The 19253-nt window shown below is 41.7% G+C and overlaps 1 protein-coding gene across 2 annotated transcripts in view; it reads left to right on the top strand.

The window, feature by feature from the left end:
* The window catches only part of Kiaa1958 (KIAA1958 ortholog), a 178700-nt gene that overhangs the window by 154122 nt on the left and 5325 nt on the right, over positions 1-19253 (top strand). For both annotated transcript variants that reach the window (XM_075944840.1, XM_075944839.1), the window contains one exon: positions 487-659. In XM_075944840.1, coding sequence (XP_075800955.1) covers positions 487-659 — 173 coding nt within the window. The remainder of the gene's footprint in view (positions 1-486; positions 660-19253) is intronic.

Below are 19253 nucleotides of genomic sequence, written 5' to 3' on the forward strand. Positions count from 1 at the left end.
TTTATGTGAAGATGATTAGCCCTCCTCCCTTTCCTGTGACCCTCCTCCCTTTCCTGTGACCTTCCCCCTTTCCTGTGGCGTTCCTCCTTCCAGGAAATCTTTTTGAATTTTCCTACTTCTCATTTTTTTGCTGTTGTTAATAGAAATGGTATATTTTCTAGTGAAAACTTTAGAATTTTTTAGTATTAATTCCATCCTATTATTGAAATGTTTTCCAGTGTCAGCTAGTGCACATGGCCAAGTGATCAGGGTTCTTGTACATGTAAACAGTTCTTAGACCGGGTCTCACTGTAATGTACACCAGGCTGTCCTCGACTCCATAGGGAGTACTGGGGTTAGAGGTGTGCCCCACCACATCTGGCTAGAAAATTTCACTTCTTAAGTGTCTTTTTGGAGTTCTTTTTTAATTTAATATCACCCCAGAATGAAGCTCACTAAGAAGGGAATGGCAAATTATTATAATGTTTCTGTTGTTTTTGTTTCTAGCTTATTCTACTAAACTCAACAAATTTCCTGTATTTAATATTAATGATGACTTGAATGATCTGTGTACCAGTGCAGTGAGCCCAAACACCACCAAAGCCACGAGGTACGCCCTAAATGTGTGGCGCTACTGGTGCATGACCAACGGGCTCAAAGACCACACGGACATCACCAAGGTAAGGGATGCATGAGTGTGCGAATTCTTTTGGCTGACTTCACTGAGCTTCCAAGTGCCAGACACCCTGCAAAGTGCTGTGGGGAGCACTCATGGAGGAACATGAAATACACAGAAAATTGTCCACAGAACCAAGTAGAATTTAGAGAGTGTTTAACGAGTGTTAATATTTGTTAAAGTATAAAGAAAAATAAATTAAACCGTATTTCCAGAAAGAGGTAGGAGTTGTTACAATTAGAAGAGACCAGTGGAACAAATGGTGTGAGAAAGAGCAAACTGTACAGGGCAGAGCCATTTGCTACAAAACCAGATATTGATGATTCTTAAGTGACAAGCTTGGAGTTTTGTGAACCCTGGGAAATCACTGAAGTTGTTTGGTTTCCTGTTGAAATAGGGGCAGTGGGGCTGCGTCCCCGGCACCCCCGCCGCCTGCATGGCTAGCTTTACCAGAAATAATTACACGGAAACTGTATTCTTTTAAACACTGCCTGACCCATTAGTTTCAGTTTCTTATTGGCTAGCTTTTACATATTGACCTAACCCATTTCTATTAATCTGTGTAGCCCACAAGCTGGCTTACCAGGAATGATCTTAACCTGCGTCTTTCTGGAGTGGGAGAACCATGGCAACTCCTTGACTCAGCTTCTCCCAGCATTCCGTTCTGTTTACTCCGCCTACCTGAGGGTTGGCCTATCAAATGGGTCTAGGCAGTTTCTTTATTAATAAGAAATCACTCCCACATCATTTCCCCTTTTTCTGTTTAAACAAAAAAGAAAGGCTTTAACTTTAACATAGTAAAATTACATATAGCAAAAACAGTTATTAAGCAAGAATCACAGTTACAATATTTATATCTATTTTATCTTTTATCATAACAATGGAAAACTATAACTACCTATCCATTCTTCAACTCCATCAAAGACTCCAGAAGGATATAATATTACCTAAGTAAACAAGAAAATGACAGAGGCATCTCGCTGCCTGTACAGTCACCCAAAGTTCCTCTGTACCGTTGGGGCATCCATCTTCAGCCTTCAGGCCCATAGTATCCAGCAGACATTTCCATGAAGCAGGCAATTTCAAAGACAGTTCAGTCACTATCTGCTGTGTCCTGCAGAATGTCTCGCAGACTCTTTCATGAGTCATGAACCCCAAAAGACCGTCTCACCTTTAGGCAAGTTCAGCAGTCCTTTTTCTGCGGGTTCTCTGTGTCTATTTTATGCAACAGTCCAGGCAAGAGCAGTTTCTTGCCCAAATGGCTATTAAACTCCATAAGGATCCTCTTCGATGCCCATCTTCCTCTCGAAGTAGATTGGTGCCACCAGGAGCAGACATGTCTCATTGTCATGAAAAGTCCTCAGTTATTAAAATATTTTAAATGCCATATTCTGCAGCCTTTGAGAGATATGAAGAATGCCTATCTGAAATATATCTCTATATATCTAGAAAATCTAAGTGACATGACTACAAACTTGAATATTATTTATGATTATCCATCAACAACCTATATTTCCTAATTATACATTACATTTTGAAAATGAACTACACAATCACAAACCTTAATCAAGATCAGAAATACATGTACATATAACAAAATTGACCTTAAAATCCACACCAATGCAAATTATTCATACCTATATCATTTCCCCCTTTAAATGTAAAAGAACATTTATAAACAATAACTTGGGAACATGGGCGCAGTTTTTTCTCTCCTAACTGCTTCCTGCTGAATGGGGGTCTTTCATGGTATAACCTGTGTGCTAGTTTCATCTCAGTTGGCAGTTGAGCGAAGCAATTTTCTGAAGATGTTCACAGCAACCCTTCAGGAGGGCGTGGTCTATCATACCAAATTGGAATAGAAGAAATCCACAGGGTCTGGTCCTCTGTGAAAACAAAAGAAGACCCTCTCCAAAGCATCATATTCTTAGACCCAAATTTTGAAATCGTAATACCCTTATATCCATTCTGGTTTAGCTTGGCAGCCCATGTAATGAAATGTCTCTCTGTACTTAGCTCCTTCACAGTCAAAAATTTTAAAGAAAACACAATGTACATAATATAGACTCTCTGTGAATTTTCCATTTTTACGTGGCTTATTTTTCTTTATTTCTTTTAATCTATAACTATCTGTACTCTGTCTCTTTAAAGACTTTACCTTTTTTTTTAAAACCATTAACTTTATTCTCTATATTCTTTTTCTTCTCTCTCTCTCAAGCCTACGTACATTCATCCAACAGTGTGACTCATTTAGTGGTCTGAATCTGTCCTATTGTGAATCTGCAATTTTTTACTATCCAGGAGCATTTCTTAAACTGTTAAGCAGTTCTAAAAACTGAAGTTGCACCATGTACAGGTAATACGGTAATAAGGTACAGCCAGTTTCCTGCGGAGTCTAAATCTTAACTGCGCTGTTTTTATGTTAATTACGGTAGTTCCTGCCTGAGACCAGCACAGTTCATCATGGTGGAGCCGAGCAGCTCCTGCCTCAGAGCCATTTGGTGCCCCTGAGCCACACACAGTTCCAGGCACACAGCAGTCCACATTGCCATCAAGCAATCTGTAGAGCTTTACTCCAAATGCTCTATTTAAAAGCTCTGTCTCCCACAGGGGCCAGACAGAGATCGCAATGGTGGCATAGCTCCGGTTTAAAACTGCAGCTTTTTTCCTGTTGCGGCTGCTGAGTCAGGAAATTCTCTCTGCAGCATGCCACCCACAAGCAGCAAAAAACTGTGTTAAACTCTCTCTCTCCTTTTTAAAGCCCTCTCAGGTTATTAAGTGGATTTAGTCCATCACGTCTGGGCACCACTCTGTTGAAATAGGGGCAGCGGGGCTGCGTCCCTGGCACCCCTGCCACCTGCACGGCTAGCTTTAGCTTATGCCCCAAAATAATTACGTGGAAACTGTATTCTTTTAAACACTGCCTGACCCATTAGTTTCAGTTCTTATTGGCTAGCTTTTACATATTGATCTAACCCATTTCTATTAATCTGTGTAGCCCACAAGCTGGCTTACCAGGAATGATCTTAACCTGCGTCTTTCTGGAGTGGGAGAACCATGGCAACTCCTTGACTCAGCTTCTTTCTCCCAGCATTCCGTTCTGTTTACTCCGCCTACCTAAGGGTTGGCCTATCAAATGGGTCTAGGCAGTTTCTTTATTAATAAGAAATCACTCCCACATCAGTTTCCATACTGCAGGATCTGACTGTAAGTGCTGTAGGTATCACTGGATCAGGATCTGACTGTAAGAGCTGTAGGTATCGCTGGGTCAGGTATAAAAGAATCCACTACAGTTTATTTTTCAGAAGTAAGGAACATGAAAAGTGGTATTTTAGAGAAACTAATTGAAAGTTATGAACAAAGCAGTTATTTAGTATTCTTGGTCCCCAGACTCCCCCTTCTCAAGTATTTGAGCTTTGTGTAGGGGACATGGGTACAGCGATTCTAAGCCAACTGATTATATGCATTAGGCAGTTGGGATTGTGTGGTTTCGAATGGTGGAAATGATAAGCTGGAAGCATAGATTTAAAGGTCTCACAGATGGAGGCCATTAGCTGAAGCCCAAAGGCCAGGAAGATTTCAGAGTTTGGGTGATGTGTTCAAGGAATCAATAAAAGCTGAAATAGAAAAGCTGTTTCCTCTTTCTGGCAGCATGTGTGTTAAGTAATGTAAGAGGCGTTTCTGTTTCACATGAAGATGGGGAGTGCCCTCGGGGTGAGGGCAGAAGAAAGAACAGTGGGAAAGCTCACCAGTGAGGGCAGAACTAGAAGTCCCGGAGGGAAGAGGCAGCAGGACATCCGAGGGCCTTTGGGTTCCTAAAACTAGGTTGGAGGCTAGTGAGATGGCGCATTTGGTAAGTGCTTGCCATGAAAGCAAGAGGAGCTGAATAAAGAGCCCCAGCATCCACACTGCAAAAACCTGGCATGGTGGGTGCCCAGAGTTCCGAGGCCAGTCCTTGGAGCTGGGATCAGTGAGAGACCCTGCCTCAAAAAGGGAGGTGGAGAAGTAATGAGGAAGATACCTGATGTCTACCTATGGCCTCCACATACATGCACAGGCTCATGCATGTGTGCACACACACACACCACAGACCGAGAGAGGATTGGTTGAGTGCATTGGTTCTTGGTAAATAGCAGACTCTGGCTGCTAACAGAGTCATGTGTTAATCGTCTTTCCAGGGAAGCATCCAGAATGTAGGCACTAAGGATTTTGGGCAAACGCAGATCAACTGAGTAGGTTTTTGTTTTAAAAAGCAGGCTGAAGGATAACTTTAAGTTAAGAGTATCTGTTACTCTTGCTGGGAACCTGGGTTCGGTCCAGTCCCAGAGGCTCCAACACCCTCTTCTGGCTTCCACAGATACCACATGCATGTGGTACACAAACATATGCAGACAAAACACCTATATACAAAATAAATAAATGTTATTTAAAAATCTAGGTCATAGTAAAATTCAGTGTCTGTCATTTAATGAAAAATTATCAAACATGGAAAAAGCTAGAAAGTATATCCCTTAAAGAGTGATTCAAGCCTCTACTGGTGGCACTCATTCTAACCCTAATCCTAGCACCTCAGAAGCAAGGTTAGCTACATTCCAAGACTCTGTTTCAAAAGCAAGAAAAAGAAGAGGGGGCTGGAGAGATGGCTCAGTGGTGAGAGCAAGTACTGCACTTGCAAAGGACCTGAGTTCGATTCCCAGAACACATATTCAGTAACTCACTTGTGTTTGTAATTCCAGTTCAAGGGTTTCAGTGCTCTCTTCTCGATCCTGTAGACACCTGTACTCACATACCTATATCCTCACACAGACCAGAATTAAAAATAGAATAAATGTTTTAGAAAATCTTCTGTACAAATGTATCATAATCCTGTTGTTAACCAGGGATAAAGAGGAAACAAGAGCAGTTCTAACAAAAGGACAGATGGTTTACAGAGAACCAAAGGTAAGAGTGACAGAAGATTTGCTTTTGGAAACCAGGCAGATGAAAAGATATTGGGACAAATGACTTCTTTAAATTATTGGAAGAAAAGTAATTTCAGTATCCACAGTGACAATGTCTTTCAAAAAGTAAGACGAGATAATAAGTTGAGACATTCAGAGATGAGGGGATTCAGCAGCAGTAGATCCACACTTTGAGAAGCACTGAAGGAAGTTTAACCTAAAGGGAGATGATGGCATCTGGAAATTCAATCCATCACCAAGGGAAGGAAAGGACATGGAAGGCAGCTACTGTGTAGATATATACATGCTTTAAATCTTTCTGTGGAACATCATTGACTTTTTAAACAAAAACAGTAACAAGATAAAATGGAATAAGTATCATTGATTGGTCCAGAAAAGAGGAAAATGGGCAAAAAACAGTTCTGCATTAGCAAGTCCGCAAGCCACAAACAAAAGGTAACATTGTAACTAGCTCAAAGGAAACCTCCCTCCCTGATCTCCCCCTCTCCCTCCCCACTCTCCCCCCCACCTCCTCACCCTCATCTTTCTCTCCTCCCCATCCTCCTCTCACCCTCCCTGATCTCCCCCTCTCCCTCCCCACTCCCCCCTCCTCACCTGTTGTAATAGGAGCGGAGCTGCGTCCCCAGCACCCCAGTCACCTGCTAGCTTATGCCTCGAAATAATTACACAGACACTGTATTCTTTTAAACCTGCTTGGCCCATTTCTATCTAGCCTCTTCTAGGCTAATTCCCACATATTAATTTAGCCCATTTCTAATCATCTGCATAGCACCGCTAGGTGCGCTTACCGGGAAGATTCTAGCCTACGTCCATCCTGGGTCGGAGCTTCATCGCATGTGCCTCAGAGAGCAGAGCTATCGTGTCTACCCAGGAGAGGGGAGCATGTTGTCTCTGCTCCAGGGAGCAGAGCTGTCGATTCTCTGAGCTCACTTCCTCTTCCTCCCAGCATTCTGTTCTGTTTACTCCACCCACCTGTTTTTAACCTATGAGGGCCAAGCAGTTTCTTTATTGCTTAACCAATGAAATCAACAGATTGATATATGACACTCCCACATCACTCACCCTCATCTCTTTCTCTTCTCCCCATTCTCCTCTCTTTCCCTCCCCCTCTCTTCCTCCCTGCCCTCCTCTCTCTTTCTCTCTGAAAGAAAACTACTTTCTAAATGCAAAGGCATCAGCAGACACGGCACTAAAGGAAGACCCATCAGCCAATAAAGAAGATCACAGTGACAGCCTTGATTCAGGATATTGAAATTATAGCGTATCCTTGTCCATAACAGAATTAAATTGTGTTAGTTACAGATTGCTAACTAAAAAGGCACTGATTATAGGAAGTTATTAAATGACCCACAGATCAAGGTGAAATCACAAAGGAAATTATAAAATATTATGAACCAAATGAAAATTAAGTCACAGCTTAGAGTTTGTAGACTGTGACTTCTGCTAGAGAAGCAGGCAGCCTGCAGCCTGTCACCTCTCCTCTGTTCCTCTAGATCCAATGTCAGTTTTACCCCTGTTGCAGCCTCCCTTGCTCCTCTTCCCCCATCCCCAGTGGATCACACAGATCTTCCCATCCTAAGCTCCCTTACCTCACTCATTGCTTTATCCCAGGCCCCAACTTCATCAGGCCTTCCTGGGGAACCCGCAGGCCACTCTGACCAGGGAAGCAAGTAGGCTGTGTGCGGATCTGCGCTCTCCCTCCATTTCTCTGAGGCCAGCCTCCCAGTCTCTTCAGCAGCTCTGTAGCACACCATCAGCTGTGGCCTCTCCTCACTTTCTACCCCCATTCCCTGGGAACTAAGCAGACCCTAGTGGAATATCCTGCTCTCCTCCCTCCTGTGGACCACCTCAGCCCCTCTCCAGCCCATCCCCATTCCTGTCAGCTCCCAATCCCTAGAAATAGATTTTACATGGAACCTCAATGACCACACCTATCAGGATCCCAGAAGAATTTCCTGCCAGGCAATACACAGCTACCACACACTCCTAAAGAACCAGAGAAGGCAACAGAAACCCAGGAACAAAACACCCACCCAATATAGACAAGAAAAGTATCTACACCAAGAATTACAATCTTCCCAGTTCCAGATGCCTAGACACCAGAATAAAAACACAGTAACAGGGGCTGGAGAGATGGCTCAGTGGTTAAGAGCATTGCCTGCTCTTCCAAAGGTCCTGAGTTCAATTCCCAGCAACCACATGGTGGCTCACAACCATCTGTAAAGAGGTCTGGCGCCCTCTTCTGGCCTTCAGGCATACACACAGAATATTGTATACTAAATAAATAAATAAATATTTAAAAAAAACACAGTAACAATCAGGACAACGTGTCTCCACAAGAATCCACAACCCTACTACAGAAGGTCCTGGTTATTGCCATATAGCAGAAGCACAAGAAAAAAACCATAAAATATTCTTTATGAATATAACAGGTCTTTAAAGAAGAAATTTATACATCCTTTAAAGAAAGGAAGGAAGGAAGAAAAGAAGAAAAAGAAAGAGAACACCAAGTAGATAAGAAAAGAAAGCTAAAGGTGCAGCACAAAGAAAGAATGTAAAGGCTGCAAGGGAAAACATGAGGTAACATATAAAGGCAGACCTATTGGAATTACACCTGACTTCTCAGTGGAGATTGTAAAAGCCAAAGGGGCCTGGAAAGATGTTCTACAGACTCTAAGAGACCACAGGTGCCCTCCCAGACTACTATACCCAACAAAATTTTTAATCACAATGGATGGAGAAAAGAAGACAGACTATGTTAAAACCAAATTTATCATCTTTCTTCAGATAGATACCCTACAGTGGTGCTGGAAGAGAAACTACAACCTCAAGAGGTTAGAGGGAATAAATAATCCCAGACTGTAGGAAGATTTGTAGGAAGCCCACAAGACTGAGGGATGAGCTGAACTGGGCCTAGCAACAGTTACTGTCAGAGGTTCTGATCATGCCTAGCCAAGGAGGGGTGACCTTGCGATTCTACCTGAGGACCTACAAACAGGCACTGTCAGAGGTACTGATCATGCCTAGCCAATGAGGGGCAAACACACAATGCCAATGGATTGGAACGCAGATGCCATGCATTCTCACCTCCTCCCCTGAGAGAGCCGTTAGGACCCAGCAACATCTGGTGCCCAAACAGAGATAATCAAAAGAGGGGAAGCACATGGATACACACACACAACAACAACAACAACAATACAACAACAACAACAAAACAATAATCAATATCACTGGTCTTTCATATCTCTCAACATCAATGATCTCAATTCCCCAATAAAAAGACAGACAACAGAGTTGTTATGAAACCAGGATCCCTCTGTTGCATCCAAGAAAAACACCTTAATATGAAGGATAGACGTCACCTCAGAGTAAAAGGGTGGAAAAAGATATTCCAAGCAAATGGACCTAAGAAGCAGCCATTTTAATATCTGACAGAATAGACTTCAAACCAAAACTAACCAACAGAAATAGGGGAAGATATACTCTTCAAAGGAAAAATCTACCAAGAGGACATTACAGTTCTTAACATCTATGCTCCAAACACAATGCCACCCAAGTTTGTAAAAGAATCCTTACTGACCCTTACACGCTGGTAGTGGGAGACTTCAATACTCCACTCTTGCCAATAGGCAGGTCATGCAGTCAAAAACAGAAATACTGGAGCTGACATCATAAAACAGAAATACTGGAGCTGACCTCATAAAACAGAAATCCTGGAGCTGACATTATAAAACAGAAATACTGGAGCTGACATTATAAAACAGAAATACTGGAGCTGACATCATAAAACAGAAATACTGGAGCTGACATCATAAAACAGAAATACTGGAGCTGACATCATAAAACAGAAATACTGGAGCTGACATCATAAAACAGAAATCCTGGAGCTGACATCATAAAACAGAAATCCTGGAGCTGACATTATAAAACAGAAATACTGGAGCTGACATCATAAAACAGAAATCCTGGAGCTGACATCATAAAACAGAAATCCTGGAGCTGACATTATAAAACAGAAATACTGGAGCTGACATCATAAAACAGAAATACTGGAGCTGACATCATAAAACAGAAATCCTGGAGCTGACATTATAAAACAGAAATACTGGAGCTGACATCATAAAACAGAAATACTGGAGCTGACATCATAAAACAGAAATACTGGAGCTGACATTATAAAACAGAAATCCTGGAGCTGACATTATAAAACAGAAATACTGGAGCTGACATTATAAACAAACGGACCCTACATATTTACACAACATTTTACTCAAACACAAAAGAATATACCTTCTTTTCAGCACCTCAAGGAACTTCCTTCACAATTAACCACATACTCAGTCACAATGTAAGTTTCAACAGATACCAGAAAATGAAAATAACACCCTGCAACCTATCTGACCACCATGGATTAAAGCTGGATATCAACAGCAGAGACAACAGAAAGCTTACAACTCATGAAAACTGAACAACTCTCTGCTGAATGAAAAACAGGTCAAGGCAGAAATTAAGAAAGAATTTAAAGGCTTTCTAGAATTGAATGAAAATGAATATACAACATACTCTCACCTATGGAACACAATGAAGGTGGTTCTAAGAGGCAAGTTCATAGCACTAAGTGCCGAAAGAAAAAGAGAGAGAAGAGAGAGGAAAAAATCAGATCTCATACTAGTAACAACACAAATGAAAGCTCTAGAGCAAAAAGAAAGAAAAAGAAAACACACCCAAAGGGAATAGATGGCAAGAAATAATCAAATTTAGGGCTGAAATCAATAAAATCAATAAAATAGAAACAAAACAAAAAAATTACAAAGACTCAATGAAGCAAATAGTTGTTGAGAAAGTAAGTTTAACAGACTCTTAACCAAATTAACTAAAAGACAGAGAGAGAATATCCAAATTAACATAATTAGAAATGAAAAGGGGGCTCTAAACAACAGACACGGAGGAAATCTAAAGACTCATAAGGACATACTTTAAAAACTTGTACTATACCAAATTGGAAAATCTAAAAGAAATGAACAAGGAAGAGGATACGGGAAGAGACAGCTAAAATTGAGAGGTAGTGTGGAAACCTAATTCAGTAGAAGCTTCTTAAAATATATACATAGATAAAAGTAATCTAAATGAATTCACCAAATAATGGGGGAGACCGGGATACAACTGAACATCTCTTGTCACCAAATGAAGCTTCCAGTACTGGATTAGATCTAATTGAGTCGTTGTCCCCAAACAACTCAGGCCATTGCCAAGATTGCTCTCCACAAACTGACAGCAAGTCCCCACTGCTGAAGACAGTATCTACACAACTCATTGAACATGGAGAAGTTGAGCTAGTGCCTACATATAGTCTTCACCCTACATTCTAACTCCTGTGATACAGGAAGATATTCTGCACACACCCAAAAGAGAAATGTAAACATCAACCCAGCCAGAGATCCTTTAGTCTACAAGATAAACTAGTGCAATGGTGGCACAAAGCTTGTGGTGGCAGCCAACTAATGATCTGACTTGACTTAAGGCTCACTCCACAAGAAGACTAGAAAGCCCAGGGACCTAGGATAAAACCAAACACAACTGTTCTGAAAACAAAAGTGAAGCCACAAAAGAGCAGCAATAGATCACTCATCTGCACAGAAGCTTCCTCTTGCAGCAGATGAGGAAAAATGCAGGGACCCTCAGCTAGACATTATGTGGAGACTGAAAGACCTTGGAACACTCAGCCCTAAATAGGATGTCTCCATCAAATCCCTTCTCTTAGGGCTCAGGGAACCCTGTGGAAGAGGAAGCAGAAACATTGTGACAGCCAAAGGAGATGGAGGACACCAAGGAAACAAGGCCCTCTAAATTAGCATGAACAAAGCTCATACAAACTCATAGAGACTGAGGCAGCATGCACAGGACCCACTCAGGTCTGTACCAGGCCCTCGATGTATATAGTATGGCTTCCAGTTTGTTTTTAGGGGGTGCCTGAGTATGCGAATGAGTGGTCTCTGGTTTTTGTGCCTTTTCTTGGGCTCTTTTCCTTCTCTTTGTCTTGCCCAACTCCAATGTGCTGTGTTTTTTATCTTATTTTATTCTATTATTATCCCTTAAAAGTTTATTTTCTGATGAGAGACAGAAAGGGTGTAGATCTCCATGGGAGGGGAAGAGAAGAGGATCCGGGAAAGATGGAGGGAGGGGAAACCAGAATGAGGATATATTATGTGAGAAAAACTCTGTTTTCAATAAAAGAAAAAAAAGAATCAATTCAAGGTATGTAAATAGTTTGATTGAATCTCTCAGGTATACGGCTTATGTTCTGAGTGAGCCTGTGCCCTAGGATGTTGAGAGCTGAGTGTGGTATCTTGTGTCTCACAGTGTTCTCTGAGTTCACCCCTCAGGCTCACTGAGAAAGAATATAAATCATATAACTCAGTTAAGTATCACCTTTCATTTTCAGCCAGCTCTGAACTGTGAGGGCTATTTCTCTGGTCTATATATGAAAAAGAATTCAAGTCTGGAATTCTTTTAAAATCTCTTTTAACAAATAATAATTTTTATTCTTAGAGAATTATGTATATGTATTATGTATTATTATTAGAGGATTATGTATATGTATTATGTATAAATAAGACCATTGATGTCTTCTCTCCCACGGAGTTATATAGACCTTTGGAAATATGTAAGCTAGCCAACAGGAAAGGAGTTTCCCAGTCAGTTTTAAACTTATTTCTCTATATCTGCCAACTCTATGGTGTCTTCAGCGCTACGGTCTTACCACATTACAACAGGCAACGGTGGCAATAGCCTGTGCTACTTCTCAGACATTTGAGACTTTGCTGACCCATAACTCATAGTGCTCATTCTTGGAACTTAAATTTTCATTTAATAATGTGTTACTTCTGGGCCTGCTCCCAAAATTTCTTTCAGTAAGTTAAATAATAAACCAGATGGTGCTGGTGCACACCTTTGATCCCAGCACTCGGGAGGCAAAGATGGGTGGATCCCTGAGTTTGAGGCAGCCTGCTCTATAGAGTGAGTTCCAGAGCAGCTAGAACACAGACAAACCTTGTGTCAACTACCACCTCAAATTTAAATAATAAAAAGTATATTCATTTAAAGTAAAATATGGAGTAAAACTGCAGCAAAAGCAGAATTTGTAAAGAAAATATAGGTTAACTCTAAAAGCTTATGTTAGGAAATTAAATATGAATATAAAAGCTATAAATCAAATAAATGTAATGTTGAAATAAGTTTTAAAGCTGATCTGATTGGGCCTGGTAGCATAGATGCAGTTTCAGCACTTGGGAGACTGAGACAGAAGGATCAGGGCAGGCTCAAGGTCAGCTTGGCCACAGCGTGAGTTCCAGTCTACCCAGGTCTACTTTAAAAAACCTCTGTCCCCCCAAAAATAATTAAAATGAATTTTAAAAAAAAGTTTTAAGACTCAGATGACAAAATAATAAATTGTAAGCAAGACTTTTTTGAATATGCAGATAGTGAGGTTATGGCAACAGGCCAAAGAGGACCCCACTGCCAGCACTGTGGAGACAGAACAGAGTATCCGAAAGCTCCAGGGCAGCTGTGGTACAGTGAGACACTGTCTGGATTTTTAAAAAAAAAAAAAAAGAAAAAAGAAAAGAAAAGAGATTAAGGTCAGAGAACATAAAAGAATTTAAAATGCTGAAAGCAGCAATAAAAAGGAATATTACTACCTGCATTATAAAAAATGAAAAGGGACTCTGAACAACTGTGTCCCCAAAAGGGACTATAGATAAGGCGAACAAAATTCCTAGAAGGATTCAAAACAAACAGCGTAGCTTCCATTGCCCTTGAGATCAGTTCCAGCTGGTTGGCCTTGCAGGCGGCACTCCTTTCCTGTGTGCACACCTCTTACCAGTGTCCCTGTTGCTCCTGTCCAAGGGGTGGGATCAGCTTTCCCGGCTCTGGACTTAAAGCTACCCATGTGAGGAAGCCCAGATAAACCTACAGATATGAGCGAACTGTGTCCCTGATATCCAAATGACTGCATCCACGAGTTACCCTAGGAGAAAACACAGCGTGAATACGCATCTGAGTTTATTCCAGATGCTGACTCATAAACAATTTGGCCGTGCCCGCTAAGCTTTAGGTTGTTTCTTATCCAGCGGAAGGTAGCTGGCATACTCCAGTTTATGTGGCCTCATCTTGCCTTTATCTCTGCTTGCCAGCAGCATTGGTGACCTTCCCAGAAACCACAAGACCACTCCACACTTCTAAGACTTTTCTGCGTGCTACTTCCTCGGCCCAAAATGCCTCTTCTGGGGGTGTATTTGGAACCTTTCTCAGTGGTCTCACATAATAAGCTCAAGTTCTGTCTCTGCCCTTCCTTAACTCAGTCACCCCATCACCTGGGTCCCATGACCCTTGCATTTGTATTACAGTTCTGTTAGTTATGTTTCTGGTTGCCGTAACAATACCTCACAAGAAGCCACTTGGTGGAGGAAGCAGTTTATTCAGGTTGACAGTTTGAGCTGAAGCCCTGCCATGGTGGGGAATGAATGTCTGCTGGGGTGAGCTGTCCTGTTTTCATATGAGCAAGTCAGAGAGCCGAGAAGAAGCCCCGCTCCCCATTTTGTTTTCTATTTTCGAGCCTCCTGCCTTCACCTCCTGAGTGCTGGCATCACGGGCGTGTGCTGCCACTTCAGGTTTGTGTGGCACTGGTGATAGAACCTAGGGCTTCTGCATGCTAGGCAAGCAACGGACCCATGGAGCTACACCCCCGGCCCTCCTTCCCTGCTTTGCTTTCAGTCCAGGACACCAGCCCATGATTCCTGCTGCCTATAAAGTCCTCTCTAGAAACGGCGTTAGTACCCTGGAGTCTCTTAATACAATGGAGAATAGAGGGTAGCCATCACTGGTGCTTTCCAGTGCAGCCGTGGATTGTGGATTGCAGGCCATTGTCTCAGATAAAGGCAAGAGCTGCATTTGTTCAGGGCTGGGCCTCCAGCACCAACCAGGTTCTGCCCGGTTAGATAATGACAGCTCATGTGCTGATAAAGGTGTCAAGTCAACGACTTGACCACACAGACACAGAGCTCAGCATCTCTCTACATGGGCATGTCAGCTGGTCTCACTGTGCAGGTCTTGTTTGGGTGACTGTGGAGTTGAGATTTCCTGGGTACATGGTTAGAAGACAGACTCACAACAGACATCATGGCCCTCTGAGACTCTCTCCTCTCTTTCTGTGATGCTCCCTGAGCCTAGGAGGTAGAAGCTGATTAACAGATGTGTCCCTGGAATTGGGGACTTCATAGCCAGTCCTCAGATGTTGACTATTTGTAGATTTCTGTGGTCTTCATGTACTGCAAAGAGAAGCTTTGTTGGTAAGAGACACGCTTCACTGTGGCTGTGAGGATGTTTACAGTGCAGTAGAAATCATCCTGCAAAGTGGCAGAAGTAGGCTCTCCTCTAGGCTCCATGCCCTCAGCAGCCACGGGCAGTTGACTGGGTTCATTTCTCTCCAATTAGAGAGCTGTTGATGACTCACTAGATATACATGCACCCGTGGACATACTGACCACGATGGTTACTTTTTAAGTATACAACTCAGTAATGTTTACTGTAGTCACAGCATTCTGCAAACCATCACCATTATTCATTCCCAGAATTCTTTCATCCATCCGAATAGAAACTGTGTACTCATCAATAAATATAGTTCCCAATTTCCTCTTTGCCCCTGGCCCTGGTAACTACTACCCTGCCATCTGCCTCTATGAATTTACTTTCTTCACATTAGCAGAATTCTCTCTCCTTTAGCTCTGGGTCACTTGTCCTTTTGTGTGTGTAGAAGTGGAATAAGTGAGCTTTGTTTGACATAGTATTTCAAGGCCCATTCCTTTTTATTGCTGAAGAAAATTCCATATAGTGTATGTATGTATATACACACACACACACACACACACACATCCTCATTTTGTTTATCCACTTACCTACTGATGGTTTCCCCTCAGTTTGACCATTATGAAAAATGCTACAGTAAAAGAAAAAACCCTCTATATCTATATAGATTTAGTATAGGCAAAGGCTGTCAGTCCTGTTGGGCTGTGACTTAAACTCTGATTTCCTAACATCCCAACTACCATTTGATATCATCTCTCTTCTTTTTCATAATTCTAGTCATCCTGGAGTTTCTCGTGGTTTTAATTTCCCATGCCAGAGAGAGACTGGGGCTGGGAAGAGACTATCTAATGCATTGGAGTCCCTAATTCTGAATCCCTCTTTAAGATCTCGGTTTGCAGCCCAGTGGTGGTGGCACACGCCTTTAATCTCAGCACTTGAGAAACAGAGACAGGTGGATCTCTGTGAGTTCGAAGCCAGCCTGGTCTACAGAGCAAGTTCCAGGACAGGCTCCATAGCTACAGACAAACCCTGTCTTGAAAAACGCAAAAACAAAACAACAAGAAACAAAATAAAACCAAAAAAAAAAAAAAAGATCTAGGTTTGCTCAGGTTTGATTTTTTTTTTCCCCCTACAACCAAAGAAATCCCAAATAATTGTTTTAGCTTTGTTTGTTTTTCTAGACAGGGTTTCCCTGGGTATCCCTTGCTATCTTGGAACTCACTCTGTAGACTAGGCTGGTCTTGAACTCAGAGATCCCCCTACCTCTACCTCTGGAGTGCTGAGAATAAAGGTGTGCCACCACCGCCCAGCTTTTTTAACATTTTTGTTGATAAATAAGAAAGCTAGTCTTATGATTTATACATAACTACCCTAATCTTTTTCACTAACAGATTATCAAAAATGATATTTTGTCCTTTTTATTTTAAAAAATCCTTTTTTATTTTACATACCAACTCCCTCCCTCCCCTTCCCTTGTTTCCACCACCTCCCCCTTCACACTATCCACTCCTGAGAGGGGGTAAGGTATTCCTTGGGGAGTCAACAAAGTATGGCATACAAAGTTGAGGCAGGAGCAAGCCCCTCCTGCTGTATCGCAGCTGAGCAAGGTATTCCACCATAGGGAATGTGCTCCAGAAAGCCAGTTCATACACCCGGGCTAGGTCCTGGTCCCACTGCCAGGCCCCTACCCCAACAGATCAAGCCACATAACTGTCACCCACATTCAGAGAGCCTAGTTCTGTCCCATACAAGTTCCCGGGCTGCCAGTCTAGAGTCTATGTGCAGATATTTTGTCCTTTTATGTTCCTTCCTTTCTTCCTTTTTTATTTTTTAATTCAGTATGCTATCCTCCTCACTTTCTAGGGAGGAACCTAGTTTTCATTGTAGGTATATTTTTACAGTTCTTGCCTGTAGAATACTTTTATTTTTATTAAGTAGATTTATTTCTTGCAATATCAGTTTCAATTCAGTTCTGAAAATTTTAAAGTAGATGCCACATCTTTAAAATAATTTTTCAATATTTGTCAGACTTGTATTCTTCTCCCTGTCATGTCAATGGCCATGCATAAAATACTTACTGACATTGGACCACCCTTACGCTGTAGTAACCCCACTGGCGATGCAGGGTGACTGCCCTGTTGTCTTGACTATGATGTCAGAGTCTGGCAGTTATTGTCGTACAAGGTACCATGTTACCTGGAACTTGTGCACATCAGAACCATTGTCTCTTCAGTATTTGTTTACTGTGATTGTCTCTGTGTATGTGAGCACAGACATGTGCCATGATGTACCTGTGATGGTTAAAGAGCAACTGTGAAAGTCAGGGTTTGGCTTCTGCCTCTTTTTTTTTTTTTTTTTGAGGCAGGGTCTCTTTGTTGCTCTGTTGACTAAGTACCCCAGTCAGTTCTTCTGCCTCTGCCTGCATCTCACTCTAAGGGTGTTAGCTTTACAGATCTGTGCTGCCACATACATGAGTTCTGACTTGAACCAGGTCGTCAGGCTTGTGTGAGGAGCACTTCCATCTGCTGAGCCATCTCCCCAGCCCAGCCATTGCTTTCTTGACATCTTACTAATCTGAATACATCTTATGCAGCATGAAAGTTGCCTTGTGTAAGGTTACTTTATATGTCTTGGTTTTGTTATACTATCTAGATGTGAGTTAAATAAGAATGAACAGCCTTTACGGCTTCCTTACATATTGTTAAGCTGTGTAAATCCAGAAGAACTGGTAAGTCATTGGTCAAACAGTTGCCCAGCATGAATGAGGCATTTGATTTATTCCCAGCACCACAGTAAAGAGAGTAAAAGCACACGCCTGTAGTGGCTTAGATGCCCACATTCCAGCAGTGTGCATGTGCACATATGCATTCATGAACCCCTGCACACACACAAACACACACACGCGTGCATGCACACTAAACAAAAACTTCAAAATAAAATCCATATATATAGATTTTCCTATTAATGTACATAAAGCATGCGGTACTCTTCCATGGTCTTCACTCTCGTTTGCCTAAGTCCACTTCTCTGCCTTTTCCTTCCTCTCAGACCTGACGGGACTTTATCATCTTGATAAGTTTTCTCAGAAGTTGATGTTTACTTTACCTTCTCCAGGTTTTCCCCTTCTTCCTTCATTAATTTTCATTTTTGTTTGTATTGGCTCATTTTACTATTTATGAATTATTTTCTAGCTTTTGGGATATATACGTTTGCTTACTAAGAATAAAATTTTCTAACAAATCATTCTAGTTTATGTTATTGGAGTATATTTAATGAGATAGTTTTATAAATCATAGTTTAGTCAATTCTTGTTTTTAAATCAGATTCTTCAGGGATATCATTTTTTTAAAAAATTTCTTTTTTATTTATGTGTATGTATTATGTGAGTGAACAGGAAGGCCAGCAGACAGCATTCGCTGCCCTGGAGCTGGAGTTACAGGTGTAAGTCCCTGACTGACATCTGTGCCAGGAACTGAACTCTTCTTCTCTGCAAGAGACTTCATCTCCCCAGCCCCTAATTGGCTCGTTTTTAATATATGGCTCTTCTTTTATTTTCTCTTTGTCTCCTGGCTTTAGCACAGTGAGTGTTGACTGCATGGTTTCCACTTGAGCATTTGTACTGCAATCGTGTGTGTTGTAGCCTGACTCAGCATTTCTACTGCAATCGTGTGTATTGTAGCCTGACTCAGCATTTCTACTGCAATCGTGTGTATTGTAGCCTGACTCAGCATTTCTACTGCAATCGTGTGTGTTGTAGCCTGACTCAGCATTTCTACTGCTATCGTGTGTATTGTAGCCTGACTCAGCATTTCTACTGCAATCGTGTGTGTTGTAGCCTGACTCAGCATTTCTACTGCAATCGTGTGTGTTGTAGCCTGACTCAGCATTTCTATTGCAATCGTGTGTATTGTAGCCTGACTCAGCATTTGTACTGCAATCGTGTGTGTTGTAGCCTGACTCAAGGTTTCCTCCTCCTTACATCTTTATCTTGACCACAAAGATTTCTTTTTTTATTATTTTATTATTGATTTTATTGAGCTATTCATTTTTCTCTGCTCCCCTCTCCTTCAATCCTCTCCATGCTCCCAATTTACTCAGGAGATTTTGTCTTTTCTACTTCCCATGTAGATTGATCCATGTGTGTCTCTCTTAGGGTCCTCGTTATTGTCTAGGTTCTCTGGGATTGTGATTTGTGGGCTGGTTTTCTTTGCTTTATGTCTAAAGACCACTTATGAGTGGTACACAATTGTCTTTCTGTGTCTGGGTTACTTCAC

The sequence above is a fragment of the Microtus pennsylvanicus genome, chromosome 13 (assembly GCF_037038515.1).
Source record: "Microtus pennsylvanicus isolate mMicPen1 chromosome 13, mMicPen1.hap1, whole genome shotgun sequence".
In the NCBI taxonomy this organism is placed as follows: Eukaryota; Metazoa; Chordata; class Mammalia; order Rodentia; family Cricetidae; genus Microtus; species Microtus pennsylvanicus.